The sequence below is a fragment of the Sporothrix schenckii genome, assembly GCF_000961545.1.
Source record: "Sporothrix schenckii 1099-18 chromosome Unknown Cont44, whole genome shotgun sequence".
Taxonomy (NCBI): Eukaryota; Fungi; Ascomycota; class Sordariomycetes; order Ophiostomatales; family Ophiostomataceae; genus Sporothrix; species Sporothrix schenckii.
Window position 1 is genome coordinate 3032604 of NW_015971145.1, and position 25467 is coordinate 3058070.

The 25467-nt window shown below is 56.1% G+C and overlaps 10 protein-coding genes across 10 annotated transcripts; 4 read left to right on the forward strand and 6 right to left on the reverse strand.

The window, feature by feature from the left end:
- Positions 1-427: 427 nt before the first annotated feature.
- On the forward strand, positions 428-1939 carry SPSK_09147 (transcription initiation factor TFIID subunit 6; the record flags this gene model as incomplete). The annotated part of the gene is made up of 1 exon (XM_016735726.1): positions 428-1939. The coding sequence occupies one exon, from the start codon at positions 428-430 to the stop codon at positions 1937-1939; it is 1512 nt and encodes a 503-aa protein (XP_016587699.1).
- Positions 1940-2343: 404 nt separating this feature from the next.
- Positions 2344-3993, reverse strand: SPSK_09049 (splicing factor 3A subunit 3; the record flags this gene model as incomplete). Its single annotated transcript, XM_016735630.1, has 1 exon — positions 2344-3993. One exon carries the CDS (start codon positions 3991-3993, stop codon positions 2344-2346), a length of 1650 nt encoding a protein of 549 aa, XP_016587700.1.
- Positions 3994-4367: 374 nt separating this feature from the next.
- On the forward strand, positions 4368-5711 carry SPSK_09277 (ATP-dependent RNA helicase; the record flags this gene model as incomplete). The annotated part of the gene is made up of 3 exons (XM_016735853.1): positions 4368-4473; positions 4547-5587; positions 5653-5711. 3 exons carry the CDS (start codon positions 4368-4370, stop codon positions 5709-5711), a joined length of 1206 nt encoding a protein of 401 aa, XP_016587701.1.
- A 1527-nt stretch (positions 5712-7238) lies between these two features.
- On the reverse strand, positions 7239-7516 carry SPSK_10144 (uncharacterized protein; the record flags this gene model as incomplete). The annotated part of the gene is made up of 2 exons (XM_016736697.1): positions 7239-7363; positions 7390-7516. The coding sequence occupies 2 exons, from the start codon at positions 7514-7516 to the stop codon at positions 7239-7241; spliced, it is 252 nt and encodes an 83-aa protein (XP_016587702.1).
- Positions 7517-9489: 1973 nt separating this feature from the next.
- Positions 9490-9726, reverse strand: SPSK_10188 (uncharacterized protein; the record flags this gene model as incomplete). Its single annotated transcript, XM_016736737.1, has 1 exon — positions 9490-9726. One exon carries the CDS (start codon positions 9724-9726, stop codon positions 9490-9492), a length of 237 nt encoding a protein of 78 aa, XP_016587703.1.
- Positions 9727-11218: 1492 nt separating this feature from the next.
- On the forward strand, positions 11219-13033 carry SPSK_08919 (uncharacterized protein; the record flags this gene model as incomplete). Its single annotated transcript, XM_016735504.1, has 2 exons — positions 11219-12886; positions 12950-13033. 2 exons carry the CDS (start codon positions 11219-11221, stop codon positions 13031-13033), a joined length of 1752 nt encoding a protein of 583 aa, XP_016587704.1.
- Positions 13034-13486: 453 nt separating this feature from the next.
- SPSK_08951 (preprotein translocase subunit YidC) lies at positions 13487-15260 on the reverse strand (the record flags this gene model as incomplete). Its single annotated transcript, XM_016735535.1, has 2 exons — positions 13487-15124; positions 15204-15260. The coding sequence occupies 2 exons, from the start codon at positions 15258-15260 to the stop codon at positions 13487-13489; spliced, it is 1695 nt and encodes a 564-aa protein (XP_016587705.1).
- Positions 15261-16129: 869 nt separating this feature from the next.
- On the reverse strand, positions 16130-16563 carry SPSK_09992 (import protein 1; the record flags this gene model as incomplete). Its single annotated transcript, XM_016736556.1, has 2 exons — positions 16130-16198; positions 16282-16563. 2 exons carry the CDS (start codon positions 16561-16563, stop codon positions 16130-16132), a joined length of 351 nt encoding a protein of 116 aa, XP_016587706.1.
- Positions 16564-21867: 5304 nt separating this feature from the next.
- Positions 21868-23396, forward strand: SPSK_09139 (UBX domain-containing protein 1; the record flags this gene model as incomplete). The annotated part of the gene is made up of 3 exons (XM_016735718.1): positions 21868-21939; positions 22016-22521; positions 22607-23396. The coding sequence occupies 3 exons, from the start codon at positions 21868-21870 to the stop codon at positions 23394-23396; spliced, it is 1368 nt and encodes a 455-aa protein (XP_016587707.1).
- Positions 23397-23829: 433 nt separating this feature from the next.
- SPSK_09348 (GTP-binding protein GTR1) lies at positions 23830-25071 on the reverse strand (the record flags this gene model as incomplete). The annotated part of the gene is made up of 1 exon (XM_016735922.1): positions 23830-25071. One exon carries the CDS (start codon positions 25069-25071, stop codon positions 23830-23832), a length of 1242 nt encoding a protein of 413 aa, XP_016587708.1.
- Between the last annotated feature and the right edge of the window lie 396 nt (positions 25072-25467).

The window sequence follows — 25467 nt, forward strand, 5'->3', positions numbered from 1 at the left end:
CTGCAGATTTATGAAGGTTTGTGTGCTATCTCAGACATTAACTGAGATCTGTTGTCATCTGTTGGCAGTTTAGAGTTATCAACTAGCGTTCTGACGAGGCTACGGACAAGTGTGGCCAACCGCGCTAGTGCTACTATTGGCCCGTGCGCTGAATTCTCCTTGCGCCTCCGCACAAGTAAAGCTTCCACAACCGTCAACCGCTACACAGAGCTCACTTTGCATCAACGTCACTCGCGGCCCTTGTTCATGGTCGCGCACAACTTCCGGCGACACCCGGCAACATAGACGATAGGCGGCTGATGAAGAGCTGTACTGCGATTGATGCCTCTCCCTGAATTCGCCGACTGACGACGGCCCGAACCACTGACACAATTGACGGATTGAATTCGACCACACCCCCCCCTCCCTTCCTCCACGCACAGCAGCCATGGCCGCGAAGCCCGACGACACGGCGGTTCGCCTCCTGTGGAACCCCGAAAACGTCAAGGACGTCGCCGAGTCTGTTGGCATCACGCAGATTGGCGACGACGCGCTGCGCTGCCTGTCGCAAGACGTCGAGTACCGCATCGGCCAGGTGATTGTCGAGGCGCTGCGGTTCATGCGCGCGGCCAGCCGCACGACGCTGACCGTGCAAGACGTGTCCCTGGCGCTGCGCGTCCTGGACGTGGAGCCGCTCTACGGCTACGAATCGACACGGCCGCTGCGGTACGGCGAAGCCAGCATCGGCCCCGGGCAGCCGCTGTTTTACGTTGAGGACGAGGAGGTGGAGTTTGAGAAGCTCATCAACGCGCCGCTGCCCAAGGTGCCGCGCGACGCGAGCATGACGGCGCACTGGCTGGCGATTGAGGGCGTGCAGCCGTCGATCCCGCAGAACCCGACGACGGCGGAGGCGCGCAGCACGCAGGAGCTCGTGGCCAAGGGCCCCGGCGCGAACCCGGCGCTGGCGGCGCTGGCGGGCAACGACAACGTCGGGTTCAAGCCGGCGGTCAAGCACATCATCAGCAACGAGCTGGTGCTGTACTTTGACAAGATCCAGGCGGCCATCCTCGACGACAGCCCCGACGAGGAGGTGCTGCGGCTGCGCGAGGCGGCGCTCGAGTCGGTGCGGTCGGACCCGGGCCTGCACCAGCTGGTGCCGTACTTTGTCAGCTTTGTGGCGACGCAGGTCACGCACCGCATCGACGACGTGACCATCCTGCGGCACATGATGGAGCTGACGACGGCGCTCGTCGAGAACCCGCACGTGTTTCTCGACCCCTACGTGACGCCGCTGTGCGCGCCCGTCCTGACGTGCCTGCTCGGGCAGAAGCTGGGCCTGGGTGGCGACAAGGCGACGGCGGCTGGCGGCGGCGGCGCTGGTAATGGTGGTGGTGGTAGCAGTGGCGCCGCAGCGAGTAGTTCGGCCGGCGTGCAGGGCACCGACGCCGTCCGCGACATCTACCTGCTGCGCGAGCTGGCCGCGTCGCTCTTGGGCCTGCTGGCCCGCAAGTTCGCCAAGAGCAGCACGCTGCTCCGGCCCAAGCTCACGCGCACGTGCCTCAAGACCCTGCTCGAGCCCGACCGCCCCGTCGGCGTGCTCTTTGGTGCCGTCGCGGGCCTGTCGGCCGCCGGCGGGCCCGAGGCCGTGCGCGTGCTACTGCTGCCCAATCTCAAGGCCTTTGACACGTACGTTCTGCAGCCGCTGCAGGAGCGCGGCGCCGCCATTGCCATTGAGCTGGAGATGCTCGTCGCGGGCGGTCTGCTCAAGGCGATCCGGACCTTGGTGCCAGCGACGCCGTTGACGCCCAGCGGCCTTGCCGGCGGTGGCGGTGGTGCCAGCAGCGGCGTTGAGACGGCCGAGTTGGTGGACTTTCTGGGCCCTGTGGTTGGGCAGCGGGTGGCGCAGCTGGGCGATTCGCGGTTGAATGCCGTGATTCTGGAGGCGCGGAACATTGAATAGCAATGAGTGCGGGGATGGAAGAACGGACGCAGAAGAGGAGTCTGTTTATTTACATGTATTACTTTGGGTTTACGGATGCGCTGGGAGGTGGCTGATGGTCCACAAGTGTAAAAATAGCCATCGGACGGGCGTTTGTGAGTTTCCAGTTTTGTTTTATCACGGCGCAATAAACCTTCAACTTTCTCTTTTCTACACGTGGCCTAACCTCGCGGCCTTTTATAATCTCTGTCCGTTGCTCAAGACGAGTTTTTTCTCCTGTTCTTCTACATATACACGATCATTGGACGTAACGGAGAACAAAAAGAGAACGGGGGGAAGGCGTAGACGATGCAAAAAGAACATATACATAACGGGTATATTGTCTACTGTACATACACGAAACCATACAAACACAAGCGGGTTCACTACACCAACCCCTGCTTCTGCAGGTCGTAGTACACCTTTTCGGGCATCACATGGCCCTCGGCGTCCTCCATCTGCACCACGGAGCTCTCGTCCTGCTTGTTGCGCTTCTTTTCCTTTTCCAGCTTGTCCCATAGCCGCAGCGCCTCTTCGATCTTGGTGATGTCCCGGAACAGGCCCGGGTTGTTGATCCCCAAACACCGCAGGCCGTGAATGTGCCGACTTTCGTTGAAGTGCTTCTCAAAGGCGCGTCGGCCCATGTACGTGTACTGTCCGCAGATCTCGCAGTCAAACTCCACGCCCAGGCCGTGCAGCCGGTACAGCCAAAAGGGGATGGGCTTGCCGTCCCACGCCAGGGGCAGCTTGAGTGGGTTGTACACCTTGTCGTCGTCGTCGTCGTTGTCGCCTTCGGCCTCGCCGCCCTGGCCATCTGCTCTGCCACCACCACCATCCACGTCCATGGCTTGCGCCGCCGCGGCCGACTCCTGCAGCATGGCGTACAGGTTGTCCAGCTCCTGCCGCCGCTCGCGCTCCGTCATGCCCTGGCGGCGCTCGACGTTGACGCGCGTGTCGTCCTTCTCGGTGCTCATGGCCGCGACGAGTCGCTGCACACGGTACTCGCGGGCGGCGACGGCCTTTTCTTTGAGACGGTGGGCCGCCGCCGCGGCGGCACCACCGACACCGGACGCGTTCCCGTTGCTGCCGTCGTGGGACGCAGCAGACTGCGCCTGGGCCCTCTGCTCGGCGGCCCGCACGTGCTTGCGCCCTGTCAAGTGGCCCTTGTAGACGTTCTGGTTCTTAAACTCCTTTTCGCAGTCGGCGCACCACACGGCCTCGGGCGAGCTCAGCTGCGGTGTGCTGCCGCCGGCCCCGCCATCTGCGGTGCTGCCCGCGCTCTCCCCCCCAGCGGCACCCAGGCTCCCGGCCGTCTTCCAGCTGGGCAGCTCGTCCCGGCTCCACAGCGCCTCAAAGTCGTCGTCAAAGCCGGCAAACACGCGGTCCAGGTTCTCGAGCGGCCGCGTCTTGCGCATGAAGCCTTGGAGGTAGTCGGCCAGCCCGCCGATGTATTGAAAGTAGTCGTCCGTCAGCTTGTCGCTGCGCTTCTGCGACGCCAAGAAGGGGTTGCTCTCGCCAAACTGGTCAAACACCTCGAGGTACTGCAGGTACGTCAGCCGCTTGACGTTGGGCAGGTTGACAAACGCCTCGTAGTTGGCGTTGAGGTCAAAGTACCGCCCAAAGCCCTCCTCGCCGGAGAACATGGTGTCCACCAGCGTCGGCTGGAACTCGCCGTAGCCGTACTCGCCGAGCGGCTGCGGTGGTCGGTGCCGGTACCGCAGCTCGGGCTGGTCGAGCTGGTCGGTCGGGTAGCGCTGGTGGTAGGCCAGGGTGTCGTCGAGGTTCCGGTAAAACAGCTGAAGCGGGTCGCCGTCGCCCAGCAGGGAGACCTCGTCGGCCCGCATGTCGTGCGCATCGCCGTAGAGCCGCAGGGCCTCGCCCGACTGCGCCTGCATGTGGTCCAGCAGCTGCGCGACCTCGTGCTCGCGGTTGAGGCGGTCGCGCACCTGCGTGGGCTCGTCGACGAGGCGGTCGACGACGGCCTGCTCAAGGCGCTCGAGGTCCTCGAGGATGTATCGGATTTCTTCGAGGAGCATGGCGGCTGTGGGAGTCGCTTGGGTGGCGTTGGTGATGTTGTAATGAGTGCGGTTTACTCTCAGATGAAGATGGAGGCACTGTTTTTGATCGCTACAGCGCCAAAGCCAAGCAGCCAATAGCTCGGAGTTTCAATTTTCCGGCGCAAGGCTCGCCCGCTGCAGGCGGCAATTGGGTGGCGGGCTAGCCTTGAACTTTTTCGTTAGTGCCTATCAAGCTTCAAAGAGTGCAAGTCGACGCCGAACAACACCAAAGCAAAACATTGGAAACGAGACACGACAATACGACACGACAACCACGATTGATTACGCCGACGACTGCGATACCAACTGACCTTCCCCTTCCCACGATTACCCCCCTCACATACACCCACACCATGGCAGAGTCCAGCGGCAAGGCGGGCAAGCTCGACGACCGCGTGGAGCTGACCACCTCCAAGGAAGTCAAGGTGTTTCCGACGTTTGAGTCGATGAGTCTGAAGGGTAAGTACAAGCCAGGAAGCGCCAGGAACGCACGCGTTGCTCTCCATTGCAGGCGACTAACACAACTGTCAAGAGAACCTCCTCCGCGGCATCTATGCCTACGGCTACGAGACGCCCTCGGCCGTCCAGTCCCGCGCCATCGTGCAGATCTGCAAAGGCCGCGACACCATCGCCCAGGCGCAGTCCGGCACGGGCAAGACGGCGACCTTCTCCATCAGTGCCCTCCAGGTCATCAATGCGGCGTCCCGCGAGACGCAGGCGCTTGTGCTGAGCCCGACGCGCGAACTCGCGACGCAGATCCAGAGCGTCGTCAAGGCGCTGGGCGACTACATGAACGTGCAGTGCCACGCGTGCATCGGCGGCACCAACGTGGGCGAGGACATCCGCAAGCTCGACCAGGGCCAGCACATTGTGTCGGGCACGCCCGGCCGCGTGGCCGACATGATCCGGCGGCGCAACCTGCGCACGCGCAACATCAAGATGCTGGTGCTCGACGAGGCGGACGAGCTGCTGAACCAGGGCTTCCGCGAGCAGATCTACGAGGTGTACCGGTACCTGCCGCCGGCGACGCAGGTCGTGGTGGTGTCGGCGACGCTGCCGCAGGACGTGCTCGAGATGACGTACAAGTTCATGACGGACCCGGTGCGCATCCTCGTGAAGCGCGACGAGCTGACGCTCGAGGGCCTCAAGCAGTACTTTATTGCCGTGGAGAAGGAGGAGTGGAAGTTTGACACGCTCTGCGACCTCTACGACACCCTGACCATCACGCAGGCCGTCATCTTCTGCAACACGCGCCGCAAGGTCGACTGGCTCACCGACAAGATGCGCGAGTCCAACTTCACCGTCAGCAGCATGCACGGCGACATGCCGCAAAAGGAGCGCGACAGCATCATGCAGGACTTTCGCCAGTTCAACACGCGTGTGCTCATCTCCACCGACGTCTGGGCGCGCGGCATCGACGTGCAGCAGGTCAGCCTCGTCATCAACTACGACCTGCCCAGCAACCGCGAGAACTACATCCACCGCATCGGCCGGTCCGGTCGCTTCGGCCGCAAGGGCGTGGCCATCAACTTTGTCACCAACGAGGACGTGCGCATCCTGCGGGACATTGAGTGTAGGTGGTCCTTTATTGGCACTGTGACGTTCATTTGTATAGTCGTACTAACGCCAACCTTGCAGTGTACTACTCAACCCAGATTGACGAGATGCCAATGAATGTGGCCGACATTCTGTCGTAAGGCAGCGGAGGGCCAAGTAAAAACGAACGAGAATGACGTTCAAAATATACCGATCCGCGGCGCCGCGCCGACAAGACATAGAGCCGACTCGGCACGTCGCGTCAAGGGATCCATATAAGCTGCACGCCTGGGTTGCAGAGTGGGAGGAAATGGGCGTGTTCTTTTAACGGTGAGTGCGCAAAATTCCCTCTATCGCTCGTCGTTTTCTGGCCCCCGTTCTGACCCAACCAGTCTCAAATACCAGATTGATTTTTGTGCCAAATACAAATCAAAAAGCCCCAAGACCAAGACATTGCACCGTGCCGAAACCCGCGGACCCATACTAACCCAACGACACCACCGACGCGTGGACAGGTCCGCGTAACGACCGTCACAGGAAAGTTACGAGTTGTGAAGACGCTGCCGAGGATATTGTCCTCGCAGTGACAGAGGGCAAGCCGAGAAGCTTACATCGCACTGACTGGGGAACTGAAAAAGGATACATAGCGCCAAGGAATGAGGCGATAGGAAAGGAGGGGAGACGAAATTGTGTGACAGGAGGATGTAATGTGATGGACGAGCGTTGCATAAGAGGTCGACCTGTTGGGCCATCCAAATTTCGGGGCGCGTCATACTCAGCCATACGTAAACTCACTAGCAATGCTACATGTACACCCAGCCCGACGTCAGGCCCCAATGTGGAAATGGGTGCGTTTGAATGGCCATTTTATGCACTTTTGGAATGTTGCTGTTGTTGACCATTGCCGTCCTCCGGCCAGAACCAGACTTGCGTTGGCATTGGACAGGCCGCTCTTTGTTTCGTTTTGCCACAAACGGAACGCTCCGCGGACCAAGATGCTCTCGAGCACAGACCAGGTGGCTAGGCTGTTTGAGAGTACGAGACGAGATGTGACGTGACGGTGGAAGGACTGAAAAAGACTATGTTTATGGACTGTCCACTTTTGCCCATGTTGGTATCATTGATTCCGAGGCACAGCAATGTCCAACGACAGAATCGAGTCAACACTCGGTCCAATTTATTGTATCCGGTCCAGCGTCTTGGGTCTTTGGATCCCGTTGATGGCCCAGGCACCAGGTCGCATCGATCCTGTCAGGAGGGACACCAGTGTGGTGGTAAAGGTGGTCATAAATATGTGGCGTTGTAAGCGAAGTTGTCTCGTCACTTGGCCATGCCAGCCCATGTCCTGTGTCTTATCTCTGTTTCCCGCCAAAGTACAAAAGCAACCAGGCCATATTAAATCTATATTTCCCCCTATCTTTTACCTTCCTCGTATGTTTGTCTCTCCTCGCGGTTGATTGTTCTTTCGTGTCTGGCAGTGTCTTGACAGAACGTGCAGAGCCGTGCCGTGCTCTGTGCGCTTTTGCAGGAGGTGCGCATCCCGGACCTGGTCTCCGGAGAGTGACTCTTTCTTTTCTCTTCCATGCGTCTTCTGTGATCGTTAAGTGGACCTTTGGCTATCCATCGACCTTGTCCACCGACCTTGTCCACCGACCTTGTCCACCTTTTCCACCGACAATCCACCGACTTTATCCACCGACCACGTTCATGTCCAGGCCCATGCGATCCTTGCCAATCTCCGTATCCACACCCACTTCCTGGCCTCCGAAGTATCGCCTCCACACCACACCACCGGCCACCGCCGGCGGTAATACTGGGCAAGAGTGAGATGCGAAGTACCCCTGTTCTCGGTCACTGTGATGGTCGGTCTCTCGGCCTGGCACAATGGCCGCTCATGTGCAGATGAAGTATGCACTCCTCTTCGCTGTGGGTGTGGCATACGGAGTTGCGGATTACTGTCAGGCATGTTGACAAATTCGAAATCAAGGTTAAGAGGACCCCGATCCAGCTTTGGTTTCTTGAGGCTCCCTCTGAATCTGGCCGGTCCGCGAAACGACGCTGTTTGATTCGCAGCCGAGAAAACGCGTGACCGAAGAAGCCAACGTTCAAGGGATCGGGGAATAAATGATTGAGAACGCCATCTCTGGCAAAGGACGACTTGACGCCAAATTTTCTGATGGATTTTCCGTCAAAGTCGTAACCCGTAGTACGATATACAACGTACAAAGTACGCCATAGGTTGTATCGGTTGTGTCGTCTTGTCTTTGGCTCGTATTCTTTCGTCTTCTATCCCTTCCGTACGAATGTACGTCGTACTGTTCTGTCTTCTCCTCCCACTTACTTTACCCGATCCTGGTACCTGCATATGGTGTCATTGACCCTCCCTTTCACTTGTCAAGCCCCTGCTCTGTTCTTTTTCTTTCTTTTTCCTTTCCTTTTCCTTTCCCACTTAACCCTGTCAACCACACAACCCCTGTTCGCCTGCGTCGTGGGTCCACCTCAACTCGCCCAGAAACGGGGCTGGCACCAGTTTTGCGCAGGCACCAATTTGCGGTCCGTTCGCGTTTCGTCCGCTCTTAGACCGACTGTCGTCTTTGGCCGACTTTTGCCGTATTGTCTTGTTCCTGTCGTTGTTCCTGTTCTGTTGTTCTCCTCTTCTTCGTTCCCTTCTTTCGAATCCGACACTCTCCCCACCCAACGCCAGAGCCAGGCACATTCTGCACATCCTTTCCTTTCCTGTTATTTTCCCGTTCGTGTACTCCGTACGCAGAACGCACTCAACCCGTCCGATTTGCATATTTGTGTTAGCTTCTTTGTGTCAGTCTTCAACGGACAATCCTCCAAAACGGGCCCCCATGTCGTACGTTACCGGCGTTGTGTACATGTACGCCGTGAAGACGCTTTGGCCAGAGCTTGGCTTGCTGCTCGTCAATCGTCCCTGGTACCGTCGTACGGGTGCGTAGTTTTGACTGCTGCTCTATGTCCAAAAAGATCTGCAAAACGAATAAACATACCAAGTCCTCGGCTCAACAGGGTGTAAAACCGGGTTTCGTCTTTGTACTGCTCCCGTTTGTTTGGTGCTTCTTTTTCGACGCTCTCGCTTTTGGCCTGCGCGGACTTGCCAGCAAGGGGCCATGGCACAAATGTTTCGAACGAGGCGCCTTTTGGCTGTCACACGTCTGCATGCAGACCTTGATGACGGGTGCCGCCGAGTCCGTCCCACGTCCCACGACTAAAGCGCGCCCGTTTGTTTGTGCTCTGCATTTCGGTTTGTGAACGGCGCATGGCGTTTTGTGTTTCTGCACAACACAAACTGTTCCTTTCTGCACCGTATTCTCTATTCTCCATCCATTCACCATCGGCCCCGTCGCTCACCAGGCCCATACACGGCTAGGTCCTCCCGACGCGCCACGCTATTGGCAAACCATCACGACCCATGCTTTGGACCATGGCATCCTTGCAGTCCTTTTCGTCTTTCTTGCCTCTTCAAGGCGTCTCACGTCCGCGTGGAGTGACGGCCGCGCCTGCACCCTTTTGTTTCTTGGCCTGGCCCTTGCTCTCTCGCCAGCTCCCTCTCCCCTCCTACATCCATTTGCTCACAAAGCTTGGCCAACCAACCTATTCTGCTCTAAATCTTCGCAACCGGGGCATTTTTCCGAGCTATTGTTCTCGACTGGTCTCTGTGGGTGCATAAGTGCACTGAGCTTGTATCGAATCGGGCTTGGAGAAAAGCGAGCTTGGACGAGGGGAAGAAGGTATTGAAAGTCTGTCAGTTTTACTTACTCGATTTATCCTTTTCGAGCTTTTTCGAGCTTTTCGCATGGCCAGGCCCCTCCATAACCTCAGCATGATTGCTTGTCTTCGTCTTGCCATTTCTCGCTTGCTTTGGTTTCCCCTGAATTGCGGTTGCCTCTTTCGGCTTGTATTCCACTTCAACCCCTATTTGAATGTTGCGTTTGTGCTCGCTGTGGTCGCTCCTGCCTTTTCTCGAGCCATGCCCTGTCCCTCCTCCTTCCTCGTAGTCCCAAACTGGTCCAGTCCGGCGCGCCTTCCCTTCCTGACACAGAGCATCTCACCATCGCCGGTGTGGTTGCCTGTGTCTCGGTATCTCTTATGAGTACTCGTAGTGTGCTTAGCTACCCATCGCTCTTGCTTTCCCCAAGTGTCATTGCTCATCGACTTCGCGTACCTTCCGTTTTCTCTCTAACATCCCCCCCAAATTGCTCTTGCCTCATCCTGGCCCTTTCTCTCGCTGTTTCTAGCTTTCTTTCTTCCTTCTCAGTTTTCTCATCTCCTCCTCTCTCCTCCATATCCTCTTTGCATCTCCAAACTAGAGCTTCAGCCTTGCTCTTGTATTCTTCCCGTCTGCCCTTCGCCCTCCGGCAACTGGATTTACAAGACCAGCCCTGGCCTCAGCATTGCACGAAACGAACCGCCTCGTTTCTCTCTCAGGGCTCTTTTTGTCTCTCCACCTCAAGCCGCTGACCTCACCGTCCGGTGTCAGCTTTCTGTTACGCCTCAATTTCGCCCACTGACATATTGTATCGTGCTTGCTCCCCAGTTCTGGGCATACTGTGTACTGGAACACTCGTTAGTTCGCCACGGCCATCTACCAAAATCCAATACCCTCTGTCTACCTCGCTGCCTTACAACCCCCTTTCCCTCATTTTCCTTATTTTTCCCTCATCAAAAGCCGTTGGCTGCTCTCCTAATTTTACACATTTCTACTCGTCGACCCAGACTGACCGCCGCCATTTGTAGGCTCGACAGCTTGTCTGCTCTCTGGTTGTACTCCATTCTTTCAGGAGCTTGTCCTAGCTTGTCCCAGCTTCCAATCCAAGCGAGCTCCTTGCTCATTTTGTCTCTTGGAAGAGAAGCCACCGTGGGCCAATTGTCTGTGTCCGACCGTGTTTTCACGTTGGACTTTTCCCTCTCGTCCTCCCTTGGTTCAATCCTCGCTTTTCCTCCCTTGTACCTTTCGTCTCGTCTCGGCCTCGCTTTATTTTATTGTTTTTATCACTTGCAGCTCGCACCTGCAAGTTCGTCACCTGCCATCCACTCATTCACCTTTACCGCAGGTTCTGTACCTGGTCGTTTCGCCACTTTCAGCTCGCGCAAGCTCTGTCTGTTGATCCACACTTTGCACAGCTCGTCTCCTTATATTCTCCAAAGACTCTCCAAAGTAGACACGAAAATCCAGGAACCTGAAAGTCGAGAGCTCGAAGAATTGCAGAGTAGTTGGAAACAACGAAAACGGAGGGCCACAAACAACAGCCCACCGTACAGGCGACAACACGAGTTTAAAGAAAGTACACCTGGCCGCCCTGATCTTTTCCTCAAGCTAAATAAATTCAGCTTTCGGCGCCGATTCCTATCTCTTCAACTCGCCCGCACAGCTTAGAAGCTCTCTCGCGCCTCCGATCGATAAGACGCCCGACTCACATCGGCCAGTTCCACTCAACGTCCACTAACAATCTATCGACGGAGTTCTGGTGCTACCACCAAAACTGCCAACACCAAGACAAAGCTCCCAAACCTACTGGTCCGCTGACCTCCTATCTCGCCCAGTTCGGCCATTCGCTTTCTATCGGCACCCCTCCTCCGCACTCCGCCCGCCTCCCCTCACAACGGGCTCGAGGCTCGCAAAACGGACAGGTCAGGTCAGATAATGGGCCTCTTTACACGAAAGGATAGGGCCTCGCCGAGGACGGCTGCAGACCACAACACCAATGGCTTGAGTTCTTCCAATTCAAATGCGTCTCTAAATTCGGCCAACTCTCTCAAATCTCCCCTCTCTCCTTCGTCTGCATCCCAACAATACGGATTTTCTTCGCACAATATGAACAACCGCTCGTCTGCTGGCACCGCCGGCACTGCCGCTACGTCGGCCACCGCCGTCTCCTCTAGCTCCATTCCAGGAACCCCCGCCTCACCATTTTCGCCCGTCCACCTGCCCAAAGTCGACCTGCCTCGGCCGCCCGACCCAGCTCTGGACCCGGCGGGCTACCTACGGAGTCTACCTGCCGTGCGCGAGCGGTCGCGTATTATCGGCGACAAGGCACTGCGAAACGAGCTCCATCACTTTGACGTGGACATGTCCAAATTCCCCGATGTTGTTCGCTTCGTCAGCCAGATCATCAAGCGTGACTACGACGCACCGTACGCCTCTTCCATACCGCCCCATGGCCGGTATCAGCATTTCGCCGTGGGTGGCCGCGACCGGGTGGCCATGCTGCTCAAGACATTCCCACCAGAAATCGACAGCACTGAACGCTGTCGCCGCCTGATCGACCTGTTTCTTGTCAGCGTGCTGCTGGATGCCGGTGCCGGCACCGAGTGGCAGTACAAGAGCACAGAGAACGGCCGCTTTTACCGGCGGTCAGAAGGCCTAGCTGTGGCCAGTCTGGAGATGTTCAAGGCCGGCTTGTTCTCGAGCATGCCTTCGGCCAACAAGACCCAAGTCGACATGGACGGCCTGCGTTCGCTAACGGTCGACGACCTTGCCAAGGGTCTGCAGTCTCGGCCGGGCAACACAGTGGCAGGTCTAGAGGGCCGTGCCAGTCTACTCATCCGGCTTGGCGATGCGCTCGCCGCCAACCCCGACGTCTTTGGTATGGACGGCCGCCCAGGCAACATGGTGGACTACCTGCTGGCACATCCGACGACGCAGGCGTCGTCAATGCCCATTGTGCTCCTACCTGTGCTGTGGAGCCTGCTGATGGATGGTTTGGCACCGATCTGGCCCGACGCACGGACAGCCGTCAACGGCATCTCGCTTGGCGACGCGTGGCCGTGCAGCACTATGCCCCAGCCGTCCGGCGCCTCGCCACCCACAGCACCAAGGGGCCGCAAGTTGTCGAACCCTACGTTTTCGCCATTCCCGTCGTCAGCCTCGTCCAACTCGGTTGGTTCGACTGATGTCGCCGCCTGGGAGTCGATTGTGCCCTTCCACAAGCTGACGCAGTGGCTGACATACTCGCTGATGCAGCCCATGCAGTCACAACTGAAGATCCACTTTGCCGGCACCGAGCTACTCACAGGCTTGCCCGAGTACCGCAACGGCGGCCTCTTTGTCGACCTGGGCGTGCTGACGTTGAAGCCGGCCGACGTCGAGCGCGGCCTAGCGCACTACCGGTCGTACTACGAGCGCACGGGCACCACAGGCGTCGAGGTTGCGCCCATGTTTGAGCCCGGCGATGATGTCGTTGTCGAATGGCGCGCCGTGACCGTCGGCTTCCTAGACCGCCTGGCCATCGACGTGAACAAGGCACTGCGGGCTGACCTGCAAGGCCACGAGCTGAGCCTGCCGCAAATTCTCGAAGCGGGCAGTTGGAAGGTATGTCTTCAATTCTGGAAGGAACTAGACGTCGCAAATCAGACCATTACTAACATTGTCCAGGGTGGCCGTGAAATCGCCGAGATGTCCCGGCCGAACACCAAGGAACCACCGATTCTGATCGACTCCGACGGAACTGTCTTTTAGCTGTGCTACGATAATTTTGTGTGGCGTCACGTTTACGTGTTTGATTTGAATGTACAAATCGGGGTGCATCAACACTATTATGTTTCTGATATAGATTACGCAATGTCCATGATACATTTTGCAAGTTGTGTTGCGTATATGCTCCGAGTGAAGATTCTTGTTGTGTCTAGGTACATGAAGACAAATGGAAACATGAAAAAAAAACCTATATGCAAAAATGTACAGTCAGGATGGCTACCAACCATCTGATATGCCCTCTTCTGTCCCAATATCCAGAGCATAAACATAAAATAGCCGACAATGGCCAAATATGAACCACCCGTTCGTCGCGCACGTGTGAATACTTTGTCCGTGTTTCACTTTCTTTCGCTTCTCATACAATCTCCAGAAGTAAAAATGTATGATGCATATTGTACACGTTTCCGGTTCCACTCCCCAAAACGTCTAAAAGTTTTACTGCCACTTGCTGTTCTTGTTCTGTTTACCGTCGAGCGTCTTCTTGGCTGCACGGTACTGCCGCTCCGCCTCCCGGCGGTGGTACGCCTGTGTCTCGTCCTCCATGGCACGGCGCTTCTCGTAGTCCTGGGCCTTGCGCAGCAGCTCCTTGTCCTTGGACGCGGCCTGCTTCTCCTTGGCTGTGCCCATCAGCTTGCCCCAGCCCTTCTTGGCGACCTCGACGGCTGACGGCGGCTTCGTCAGCAGCTCCTCCGCCTTGGCGGCTTCGCTGGTCTCGGATGCCGCATCCCCGGCTGCCTCCTTGAAGCCCGTGGACGTCGCCCGCGGGGCCTTCCAGGACGAGTTGGGATCGACGCGGAACGCGACGGGGCGGGCCGCTTGCTGCTGGTGGGCCGAGCCGCCACCAGGCAGATTGTTGAGGGCGCCGCCCTGCAGCATCTCGTGCATGGGCGGCAGACCCTTCCACGCGCGCAGCCACGGCTGGTGCCACAGCCAAGTCTGGATCATCTGGAGGACGGAGGACGTCAGGAAGAAGAAGGTGAGGCCGGCGCTCATCTTGATGGTGACCAGCACGCTGATGGGCGTAATGGCCATCTGGATGTACTTCATCGTCTGCTGCTGCTCGGGGGCCATGTACTTCATGTTGGTGCGGAAAATGAGGTACATGATGCCGGCCGAGGCGAGCGGCAGCACAAAGTACGGGTCGGCCACGGTCAGGTCCGTGAACCACAGGATGCCGCCCGTCTCCATGCCGGGCACGGGCAGCGCGCCCGTGGCCCGCAGCAGGCGGAACATGCCGTAGCCAAAGGGGATGTTGATCATGGGCACAAACATCTTCCACGTCGACACGTCCATGGCCTCCTGCATGCGCTTCATGGTGAGGCGCGCCTCCATGGCCTTGGCCTGGCCCTGCGCGCCGCCTTTGAACGCCGAGGCCTGCATCTCGGCCATGGCCGCCGCATACCGCGGGTTCTTGCGCAGCACCTGCAGCTTCGCGCTCTGCTCGGCGGCCGTCAGCGACGGCAGAAAAATGGCCGCGCGGAACAGGACGGCCACGCCCACAATCGACGCCCACCAGGGCAGGCCCGTGTAGACGTGGACGTGCTCGAGCAGCCACTGGCACAGGCTGGTGGGGCCCCAGCCAAAGTCGAGGCCGAGGGCGTGCAGGTAGCCAATCTGGTTCTCGGCCATGTCGAGCAGCGCCGAGCCGTCCAGCAGGTCGGAGAGGGCGGCCGGGTCGGCCGGGTCGGCCGGGTCGGGGAAGGCAGAGGCAGAGGTCGTAGAAGCCGGCGGCTCGGGGACGAACTCGGTCGGCGCGGGCGGGGCCGTTGATGATGATGATGGTGGCGGCGGCGTTGTTGGTGTCTGGCTCACGGCGGGCAGGATGTCGCCTTCCTTGAAACTCTTGTTGCCGGACGAGAAGGGCCACAAGGAAAAGGCGGCAGCTGACGACGGCATGTTGGTGCGGAGGAGGTGGTGTGTGGAATTCGTCGAGTGGTGGCTGCCGCTCAATGCAGCGCCGGCGCGCCGCCCGGACAACTGGCCCAGCGCCAGGCCCGAGGCGGCGGTTGCTGGTGAGCCGGACCGGCTGCGCAAGGCCGTGCTAAAGTTGCGCGCGCATCCTGCTCGCGAGGTCTGCCAGGAGGGCCGGTCAGCGACAATGCGACAAAACGTTGGCGTCCGAGTGCGCACCACATGGAATTTGTGAACCTACCACTTGCCGAAGCCGCAGGGCTTGGCTGGACTGGACGAGGCCCCTGCTCGGAAGCATGGTGATTTTCTTGCAGACACAACCGTCGAAAACAGGACAATCGATTGTCCCTCCGGTTTTGTGGTGTGTGGTCTGCAAAACGTGATGTACAATGGCTCAATGCGGTCCTACCAATTACCGCCGTCGCATCGAATCTTTCGATGTCGATTTTTTTTTTTTTTTTCCTACCGTGTATTTTCCTGCACGGCGGGGACAGTAGTCCAGGGCCTAGGCTAGCTAGACCGGCCTTGAAAGAGCCCCAAAGCATTTCCCCCTCAAGGCCAATCCACCGCGCTGGGGGCCCCTAAGCACACCGTTGCATAGCAAAATGGACCAATCACAGACTGGCTCCGGCTGGTTTTGGAGGGGAGAGTGGTGAGTTCAGCAAAGCTTGGTAGATCCTTTGAGGGAGTATTTGATATGCCAGTTGTTCGCAGACTAGGTTCTTATGAGAAAGGTTGTTCTTTACTTTTTGCATGCCATGCTCATGTTCATGCTGTCCTATGTACATTTTGCACGCTCTCCCATTCGGCTGCCCTCGTAAATCCGTGTCATGCGCCTTATGTCCAAGTCTATTTTGTAAATCATTCATAATCTGTCAGCCGCAGCGGCTGTTTTCGTTCTTAATTTTCATCCGTCGAGTTCCTTTATCACTTGTCGAGTTCGTAAGATTGAGATGTTGAAATGTCGTCGTGGGTGGAGAGCAAACTTGGTATCGATGGCCCCAACTCAACGTGCTCTCGTCTGCGTCCGCAGTCAGGCCAGGCTGATCCGGGCCGAGACGGTCAGTCTGTCGATGCCCTTTCACATGGCTTTTACCCACAAAGCGTGCCCTCCCTCAACCTCGTTCAGAACTCCAACGCAGCAAGCTCGTCCACACTCGGCAGCAGTCACCGCCGCTCGCGCAGCTCGACGCCCGGACCGACCGCATGAGCCTGCCGCCGCGAGAGAGGGAATACCTATTCACTGTTAGTCGACTTGGTTGCTTTCTTTGCCCTCGCCAGGTTGCGTCCCAACCCTTCTCACTCCCTCTCCTACTTACCCTTGTCCCGCTCCAGCCTAGCCGAAAGGCAAACTCGTGTGCAAACAGCTCGCCAAAGCCCATCATCATGCCATTGACAAATGGCAAGAGTAGGTTGATTGTCGCCCCGCGGAACAGCGACCACAGCGTCGGCGGTCGGTACAAAATGATAGGTTGGTCGTCCTGCGACGAGGAGGTCGACGGCACGTCCGACGGCAGGTCCTCAGCGCCAGAGTACTGCTCGCTGTCCGAGTGCATGGTCACGCCGGACTCCGCCATGGGATTTGGTACATCGTCGGCCATGTCGGTTGATCGCTGGAGTCTGGTGTGCGTTGTTCGTACGTCCGTCGCGGACAAGAGTCGCCAAAGGACGAGCGGGAAGGGGGGGATGTTTTGCGGTTCGGCGTGGGGTTGGTGGCCAGAAACAGGTTTGTGTACCAGATGCTGTTCAAATAGAAAGCGACACTCTCTGCAGGATTGCCGTCGTTGTCTCGTCGTCGTCACGGGCCGCCGGCGTGTTCAAAAGTCGAGAGTGACGGGGAGTGGCGCCGTGTTGAGGGGAAATCGAGGAGCCGAGAAAGGACGGTAATGCACTACGGAATGCTCCGCATCGCAGCAGTTAGTCGTTGGAAACAGCTCCCAGCCGTGGCGGCTAGCCTCGCTCAACCGCGCAGAAGGTCAGTGCACGAAAATCAGAGTCGAGGTCACGTGATGAAAACACTGAATAAATTGTTAGCGATTCTTGTACACGACAGTTATTTCTCGGCATCGCATGACAAGAGAAAGTAAATAAATGCGATTTTATTCTTTTGTGCAGTTCAACGGTAACTCTGAACGGGCGTTTCTCTCCCCAGAACACTTTAAGCCAATTTGTTGTTCATGCATTACTTATCGTCAGTATTCGTCTTTTTTTTTGACTTTTGAAAATATGGCCTTTGACTTTCTTGGTTCGTTTGACCTTCCAACTTTATTTTTCATTTACTATGATTTTACTTTTTTTTAGAAAACTTAAATATTTAAAATGGGAGTCGAATGTGTGCTTCCACAAGCTGTCGCACGCAACCGAATATCCACACATGCTGGCACCCAGCTGTATATGACGGCCACTTCTACAGACAAGCGTAATGCTTTTCATCCAGTGTCGTAATCCAAAGTCAAGATTGTAGTATTGAGCTATTGATGGGTGCGCTTACTTTATGATTGCAGTCATGCGTAAAAGAAGACTGCAAAATACGTTGAAAGAAAACAGACGACCAATGGCTTTGACTGCCCACTATGAAGGCCGTTCGTGTAGACTCATCAAATAAACCAAAGCGTATCAAGGTAGCATCCGATTGAGCGAAGACGTGGTGGAATGATATGTAAGCAAGAGTGACTGTGTCATAAGATGTAATAGCAAGAGGCAGTATACAGTCCGCCAATAAAGCACATACAAAACAAATAGCAAAGACGAATCCTGAGCGTTTGGAATACAAGGCAACAGCAAATAATAAAATATTAAATTACGGAGAGGAAGTGGCTACTAAACTCGTGTCCACCAGCCTCGTGCACGCCGGCGGAGGACCGCAACGAGAGCAAAAAACAACAAAGTCGCTTTGGTGAGATACTCGCGAAATATGAAGCAATCACTAATACGCTTCGCCATCCCCATTAGCAGTATTATTAAGGCTAAGAAAGGCGTCTCATCCCATGCAATTGAAGAGAGTGCGTAAGCGCCTCACGAGAGAGTAGCTCTTTCCCATGTTTCTTGCTGTTTCCATTTGCAGAATGGTATTAGGTGCTCCTGCCCTTTGACTTTGCTACGGCTTCCTTCTGTTTATACCGTGGCATTTCGCCACCTACGCACATCCTACGCCGGACCTTTGTCCCTGCCTTTTGTTGGCGGACCTCAAGATAGTTCTTTCCTCCGTTTCGAGTGTTCTTTCCGTCTTACAGAATTAACTTTGGCAAGTGACTGCAGTCTTTGGGTGCTTCTTTCCGTGGAGAGTACGGCTTTGCTGTATGGGTGATCCATTGTTTTGATGGTTCCTTCTATTTTCGTCTCTAAGCATTAGTTCCGCCTTTCGACTGACCAGGTGGGTGTTTCCATGTCTCGTAAAATTTGAGGTCGCTCTTTCCCTTAAAGTGCATTGGTCTTTCCTTCTCAGTACGTCAGGGGAAGCACGTTTCTCTTGCGCACCTTCTTGATTGTCCCAATTTTCAATCGCGCCTTCCACGTACGCGTAGATCTTGAGGCGAAAAGCTTGGTGCAATTGCATGTTTTGACTATTTTTGGCTTTTGAAGGACGATTCAGAATTTGTTGTTCCTTCCTTTTATATGTAAAACTCCTGTTGCTCCTTCTCCTTCTAGGAGAACTCTCTGCCAATACCATTCTTTCAGTCTCGTTTTGGTCGGTTGAAGTTTCCAAAACGTTTCTGCGCACAACGCCTCCTACCTCATTTCCATGACTTGATGCGGACGTTCTTCTTGGGTTGTTCGTACGCTCCTGTCGCCCACTACAAAATGGTTATTTGTTACTCCGGGCACCTGTAGAACAGTACTCCTCGTTCCTTCCCTTGGTAAATTATGGACACTGCTTGTTTGGGTTGCTCCTGTCGTTTCGAATTGATAGATCTTGCTTCTGATCTTTGCAAGGAAAGAACACATTGGTCGGTGATATCTATGTTGAGCAGGCACGACGTTTGGCGACAGCCTCTCTTTCCAATTTCACAATTTGAAACCATCGTGCCTTCCGGCTTCTAGGTAACCTGGTTGTTTCCATGATCGGGCAGTTGATCGATCCTGCCTTGGATGGTCATAAGCTTTCCAGTTGAACGGACAGCAGGAGTTAACGGAAAGAAGCATCGGGCAATGTAGCTGTAAAATAGAATCATAACATTGTTGAAAGGAAAGTGCGAGGCAAAAGTAACAAATTTGTCCCAATCCGTCCAAAACAACCCGGATCAGCCAGCTCTTTACACAAATATAAATATCATTTGGACTGCTCTTGTTTCTCTCGATTTTGCATCTTCTGCCCTTTTATTCTTCTCTCATCTGTTTTGTCTCGATGTCTACCTCGCCGACTTCTTCCCCCTTCCAATTCCCTTTGCCGATCCTCGTATTTGTTCTCAACCTCATGCTCTTCTCCTTGCATTTGTCTTCCTAGTTCACCATGTCTCGACACGCAACCTTGGCGGCCTCGACCCCAGACATTCAGGTAAAGTCCTCCAGCCCTCTGCCCAAGCAAGTCCTGATACATTTGAGCACAATCTAACAGTTTCTCTTTACCCAGTCAATGCCCTCGCCTACCAAGCTCCCAAGAACCCCCAGTTCTCACACGAGCCCTCACTGCCGAACAAGATCCCCCAGCATGGATACAACGACATTGACCATAATACCATGACCAACGTTTGATTGGGTGACAAAAAATTTGAGACTGAAAGATGTCTTCCAGCTGTTGACACAACACCACATCATCCACTGCAAGCACCCAGTGTCCAGTGCATCCCATTCAAGAGGAACTATTGGTTCTAAGGCGCTTGTGGAACCTATTAGGAGTGCCCTATAAGGTGAGAATTTTATACTTCCCCAATGATGAGAACACAAGACTGGAAAAGTCACACATAGGACGCGGTGCTCGAGCACGTCCGATGATTGATTACAAAACAAGCTTTAGAAGAAACTGAGGGGACAGTTAGCATAGGACACGGTGCTCGGGCACGTCCGATGATCGTTGGGACATCGAAGGAACTGGGGGAACAGTTTGCATAGGACGCGGTGCTCGGGAACGTCCGATAATTGTTGGGACATCGAAGGTACTGGGGGATGTTTGGAATACCAAGGCTTTTCTTCGCTGAATTGCAGTCTTTCGGTTTCATTCACCCCCAAAGATGACAAAATTGACTGAAAGGTCATACATAGGACGCGGTGCTCGGGCACGTCCGATGATTGATTTTGGGGCCAGTTTGACATGCCAGAGATTTCTTTGCAGTGTTCTTTTCGCCTCTCACTAACGAAAATGAACGACAGTCAATACCATGCATCAACTGCAACTATGCAGCGTCCATTGCATCCTCTTTAAGAACGCAAGGTTCTGATGTCTGCGAGCTGATCATGGCGATGCCCTCAAGGTGAGACTTTTATACTTCCCCAATGATGAAAATCCACGACTCAAAGAGATTGAGTATAAAACATGCTTTAGATGAATCCGAGGGGCCAGTTTGAAATGCCAGAGATTTCTTTGCAGTGTTCTTTTCGCATCTCACTAACGAAAATGAACACAGGTGCGAAGACGGTCTTTTATACACAAAACAGCAAGGTTCGAGGTCTGGTGTTACGGACTAATAGCCAATGTCTAGTTTGGCATGTTAGTCATTCTAGTGTGTGGTGTGATAGTGCAGGCGGGGATGAATGTGTGAAGAAGTGTGCAAGATACAATGGATGACTACACATTGTGGCAAAGATGCGGATTCATGGAAAATTAGGTTCGACGTATAGGATGCAAATTCTAGGCTTTCTCTCCATTATATTCCACTCATTGTTCTTTTGTGTTTTTTCAGCCACTCTTTTCTCAAGCAGATAGCTTTGCGTCGAATACTATTCCCATCGTGGCAATATCATCATATCATTATATTAGAGTTCACGGTGCTAACAAAAAAAAAACACGGATAGAGGCGTGCGGAGAGTGGACATGAGCGAACGCTAGGCGCACATATTTCTGGCCATACGAAGTTTCGTGTGTTACTATCCAGCCATCCCTTAACACACAATTACATTAAGCTGAGGACACACCCAAGTGGCTGCAGGTGTTCAGGTGTTCAGGTGCTATACCGTGCGGCCTGCAATGACTTTGACATCGACGCCGACGCCAATCATATTGCTGGCTCAAAGGGCTCGACCGCCGACTTCGTCAATACAGCACTACTGGTCTGTTATGTCCCGTCGATGAGACATGCTAGCACGACCAGTTGTTTATCTCGGCCTGGCAAACTAACAACCATCTTACATTGTGGGACGAAATTACAACACCCTCTGACCGTGATTGCTGTATTTACTTTCTCCAGTGTATTCTGTATTTTCAGGGATCCAATCACCTCTCCTCTTTCAACGTTCAGCAAACGTCCGGAGCTCGGAGGATCCTTTTGCCGCTTTTCCGTTTTGGGCCATATTCAGGTAAAAACTGGGTCCGTCTGAGACGCCGCTGTAAAACGGCCTTCAGCTTCCGGCGGTCCCACTTCTACCGCCCACCACGGGCCTTGGTCTACATTTTACAGGCGGGGCAACATTTCTACAGTGGGAGAGTGGACGGTCGAGAGGGTGGCTTTTCGAGTATCTGTCGCCAACGCGCCAGCACCAATTGTAAGCTTGACGTCGCCACAAAGCTGCCTACTGCCTAAGCTAGAAAGCACCACTCGATACTAGAGAGATTCGGCCAGTTCTTGACATTTGACGACACTACGTCGTACTTCCTCACAAATCCCGTACGGAACAACGTATTTCACAACGTCCTCACCTCTCTCTTCCTCGCAATCTTTACCGACACAAACAGCTCAGCTGCCTCTCGACTACCAGACAGCTACGACACGTCCTATTCCCCCACTACCGCTGATCATCAACTGCTTGCCACCATGGCAGAAGGCCTTTCCAAAGATGAAATCATCAGCTCTTTTTGCGGTATCACGGGCGTCTCGTCCTCCGAGGTGAGCTTTTTTAAATGGCGCTGCTCCGCTGACGGCGAGAACACCAACCGCTGACTTGTTCGCCTAACGTCTCCAGGCCACCGACTTTCTAGATGCGGCCGACTGGGACGCTGATGCCGCCCTCGCCGAGTTCTATCAGAGCCAAGAAGATGCCACTTCAGGAGCAGCTGCTGCTTCTGGGGCCGCTGCCCCAGCTGCAGGCGCGGCCGCCGCCACCGATGCTTCCTACACAGGTCCCCGCACCCTCGATGGCCGACCTGCCCCGCAGTCGTATTCCAACTCCGGGTCCTCCTCCCGCGCCGCCTCGACCTCCTCCCGGCAACCCCAGCCGAAGCGAAAGGGTTTGATGACAATGAGCTCGCTGCAGAACAGCAGCGGCAGCGGCAGTGGCCACGGCCATGGGCATGCCCACGACGACGACGACGACAACTACGATAGCGACGACGAAGACGACAAGCGCGGCCGCGGCGACCTGTTTGCCGGTGGCGAGAAGTCTGGCCTGGCTGTCCAGGACCCGACCGTGGGCGGTCCCTCGAGCGATGCCCGCCGCGTCATGCGCGATATTGTGGCCAAAGCAAAGGCGTACGTTCCTTCCGTCCTTCCCCAGGACTGTTCGATGTAACATACCCAGCATACATTGTATCCCGCTGACCATGTAAAGAAACAGACAAGCCGGAGAGACGCCTGGCCCATCGCAGCCGCCACCGTCGCGCTTTCGGGGCTCGGGCCAGACGCTGGGCGGCGAGGGTGCCGAATCACGCACGATCCCGGATCCGGCAGCGGCTGCGTCAGGTCGGCCGAGTGCGGCAGCAGCGGCCGACGCACCCGCTGAGCAGCGCGTCCTGCATATCTGGCAGGACGGCTTTAGCGTTGACGACGGCCCGCTGCACCGCTACGACGACCCCCAGAACGCCGCCGATCTGCAGATGATCCGCCAGGGCCGCGCGCCGCTGCACCTGATGAACGTTCCCTTTGCCCAGGCCGTCGACATCAAGCTGCACGAGCATGAGGAGAACTGGCATCAGCTGCCGCGTGTGTACCGTCCCTTTGCGGGCGAGGGCCACCGTCTGGGCAGCCCTGTGCCGGGCGCCCCGACGACTGCTGCTGCTGCTGGTAGTATCGACGCTGTGGCCTCGGGTCCTGCGTCGTCCTCCGCGCCAGCCGCAACCACGTCGAATCCCAACCCCACCACCCACGTCGACGAGAACCTCCCGACGGTCAACCTCCGCGTGCAGCTGCCCGACGGCACCCGGCTGCCGGCGCGCTTCAACACGACCCAGACCATAAGCGACGTCTACGACTTTGTGCAACGGGCCCTACCGGCCTCGTCGACGCAGGGCCGCGCGTGGGTGCTGGCGACCACGTTCCCCAACAAGGAGCACACGGACAAGTCGCTGGTGCTGGGCGAGACGGACGAGTTCAAGCGGGGCGGTGCAGCGGTTGTGAAGTGGGTGTAGAGAAGGTCGGCCCTTAGTGAACTTGAATAGGAAATGGGAAGGTGCGGTATGGTACGGACGGTGCAACAGGTCCACGTGTTCAATTCTTTTTCGTTTTCATTTTCATGTTTCATGATACATGTGTAAGGTGAAATACATAGACCATGCTACCCAAGCTGTTTTCGCCCGTTGATAACATTGTTTTTGGTGATTTGCGTTGATGTCATGGACAACGTCCTCTTGATGCACAAGTACCTGTGTTGTTTCTAACTACGACGTAGAAAGAGAAATGCAAATGCAGTATGCCATGATCGTTATCGACACCAGCTCGGTGCTAATTTGTTCCCAAAAATACAATATATGCCCAATGAAAGTCCGTGTCCCAAACGCCACATTGCTTCTCTTGTCTGTCCCACAATCTGGGTATCGTTTGTGTGCCTTTGCCTCCTTTCCGTCACGCGTACACGGCTGACGATCCATTTCCACCGTATTGCTGTTGTTGCTGCTGCTGCTGCTGCTGTTGACCCGGTTGATTTGGTTGGCTTTGCTGCTGCTGCTGCTCCTTGTTTGTCGTCACACCCACTGGCACGTCCAAGAACTCGAATTGCTTTGCCGCGATCTGCGTGTTGAGCAGGGCTGCATTGAAGCGTGCCTCGCCGGGTGGCAGCACCACCAAGATGTAGGTGTTGGTGGTGAACTTGCCGATAAACAGGTTGAAACGCACACCGAAGCGCAGCTCAAAGAGCTTGAACTGCTCGGCGTTGCGCGGCGTGCCAGTGTAGCGCGCCAGCGAGCTCTTGAAGCTCTTGAGGATGTTGCTCATGCGCTCGAAGCGGTCCTCGCAGGGGTTGGACGCACCCTCGGCCGAGGTCCAGTGCGAGACAACCAAAAAAGAGGTGCGCTCAAACAGCAGCATCTCCTCGGCCTCGAGCAGCCGGCCCAGGTGGCCCAGGTTCGTCTCGATCAAGGCCAAGTTGGGCACCAGGTCGTGGATGATGCTGGCCCACGCCTTGTAGAGCGACTGGTCCCAGATGCTCGTGGCAAACGGCGTCAGCTCGAGGTCGGGCAGGTCGTCGTATTCGCCTCCCATGGATGCATCACCACCACCGCCGCCGCCGCCGCCACCCTCCGCAGCACTGCCCCCGTCCGACAGGACCTCGCCGCGCGCATTGTCCCGCACGTTCTGCAGGTACTCGGCCGTCTTCTGCCGCACCAGGCGCACGCGCTCCTCGAAGACGGCCTCGCGCGACGCCGCCACAATCAGGTCCATCTTGTGGATCAGCACAAACACCTTGGCACCCGACGAGTACTGCGTCAGCGCCGAAATCACCGACACGTACGTGGCCAGGTCCCGCTCGATGTCGCGCGACTCAATGTCAAAGACGTAGATGAGCACGCCGACGTTGCTGAACACGTGCTGCCGCTGCTGCGACAGGTAGTTCTCCGTAAACGCCTCCTGGCCGCCGCAGTCCCAGAGGTTGAGCGTTAGGTTGCCCAGGAACTTGACCTGCGAGAGGTCAATGTCGATGGTGGCGCCCAGGCGCCGCGTGTCGCGGGCCAGGTAGCTGCTGAAGATGATGGAGCGCATCGACGACTTGCCGGAGCCGCTCTTGCCCATGAGCAGCACCTTGCGCTTCTTTGGCTTCTTCACCTCGCTGCGCACGTCGGCGCCAAAGAAGGGGATGCTGTCGGCCATGCTCGCGGGCACGTGGCGTGGTGCGTGAAAAAGACGGGAGATCCGGCGAGAGGTGTGCGATCGGGTGAGAGAGTTTGGCGGGGCGAGCCGTCGGAGCGTCGGAAGAGCTGCGCAGCCAGCTATTCGTGGACGGGCGCTCAGGCTGGATGCAGTGGTCGTTTCGCTTTGCTATCGTTGCATTCGTTGGCCGTAGTTCGTTGTTCGTTGGTCGTTGTTCTTTGTGGTCGTGTAGGTGGCCAGGAAGGCTTTGGGATGTTGAGGTGAGCTTGAGCTTCGTTTGTAAAGGCGGGGAACATGAGAAGACTAGTCGTGGTTTTGGTCGGTTTGCCTGCTGAGGCCCGTGCAGGAAAGCCATACGCTGGAGTGTGGGTAGTGGGGCTGCTGAGAGAACCATGT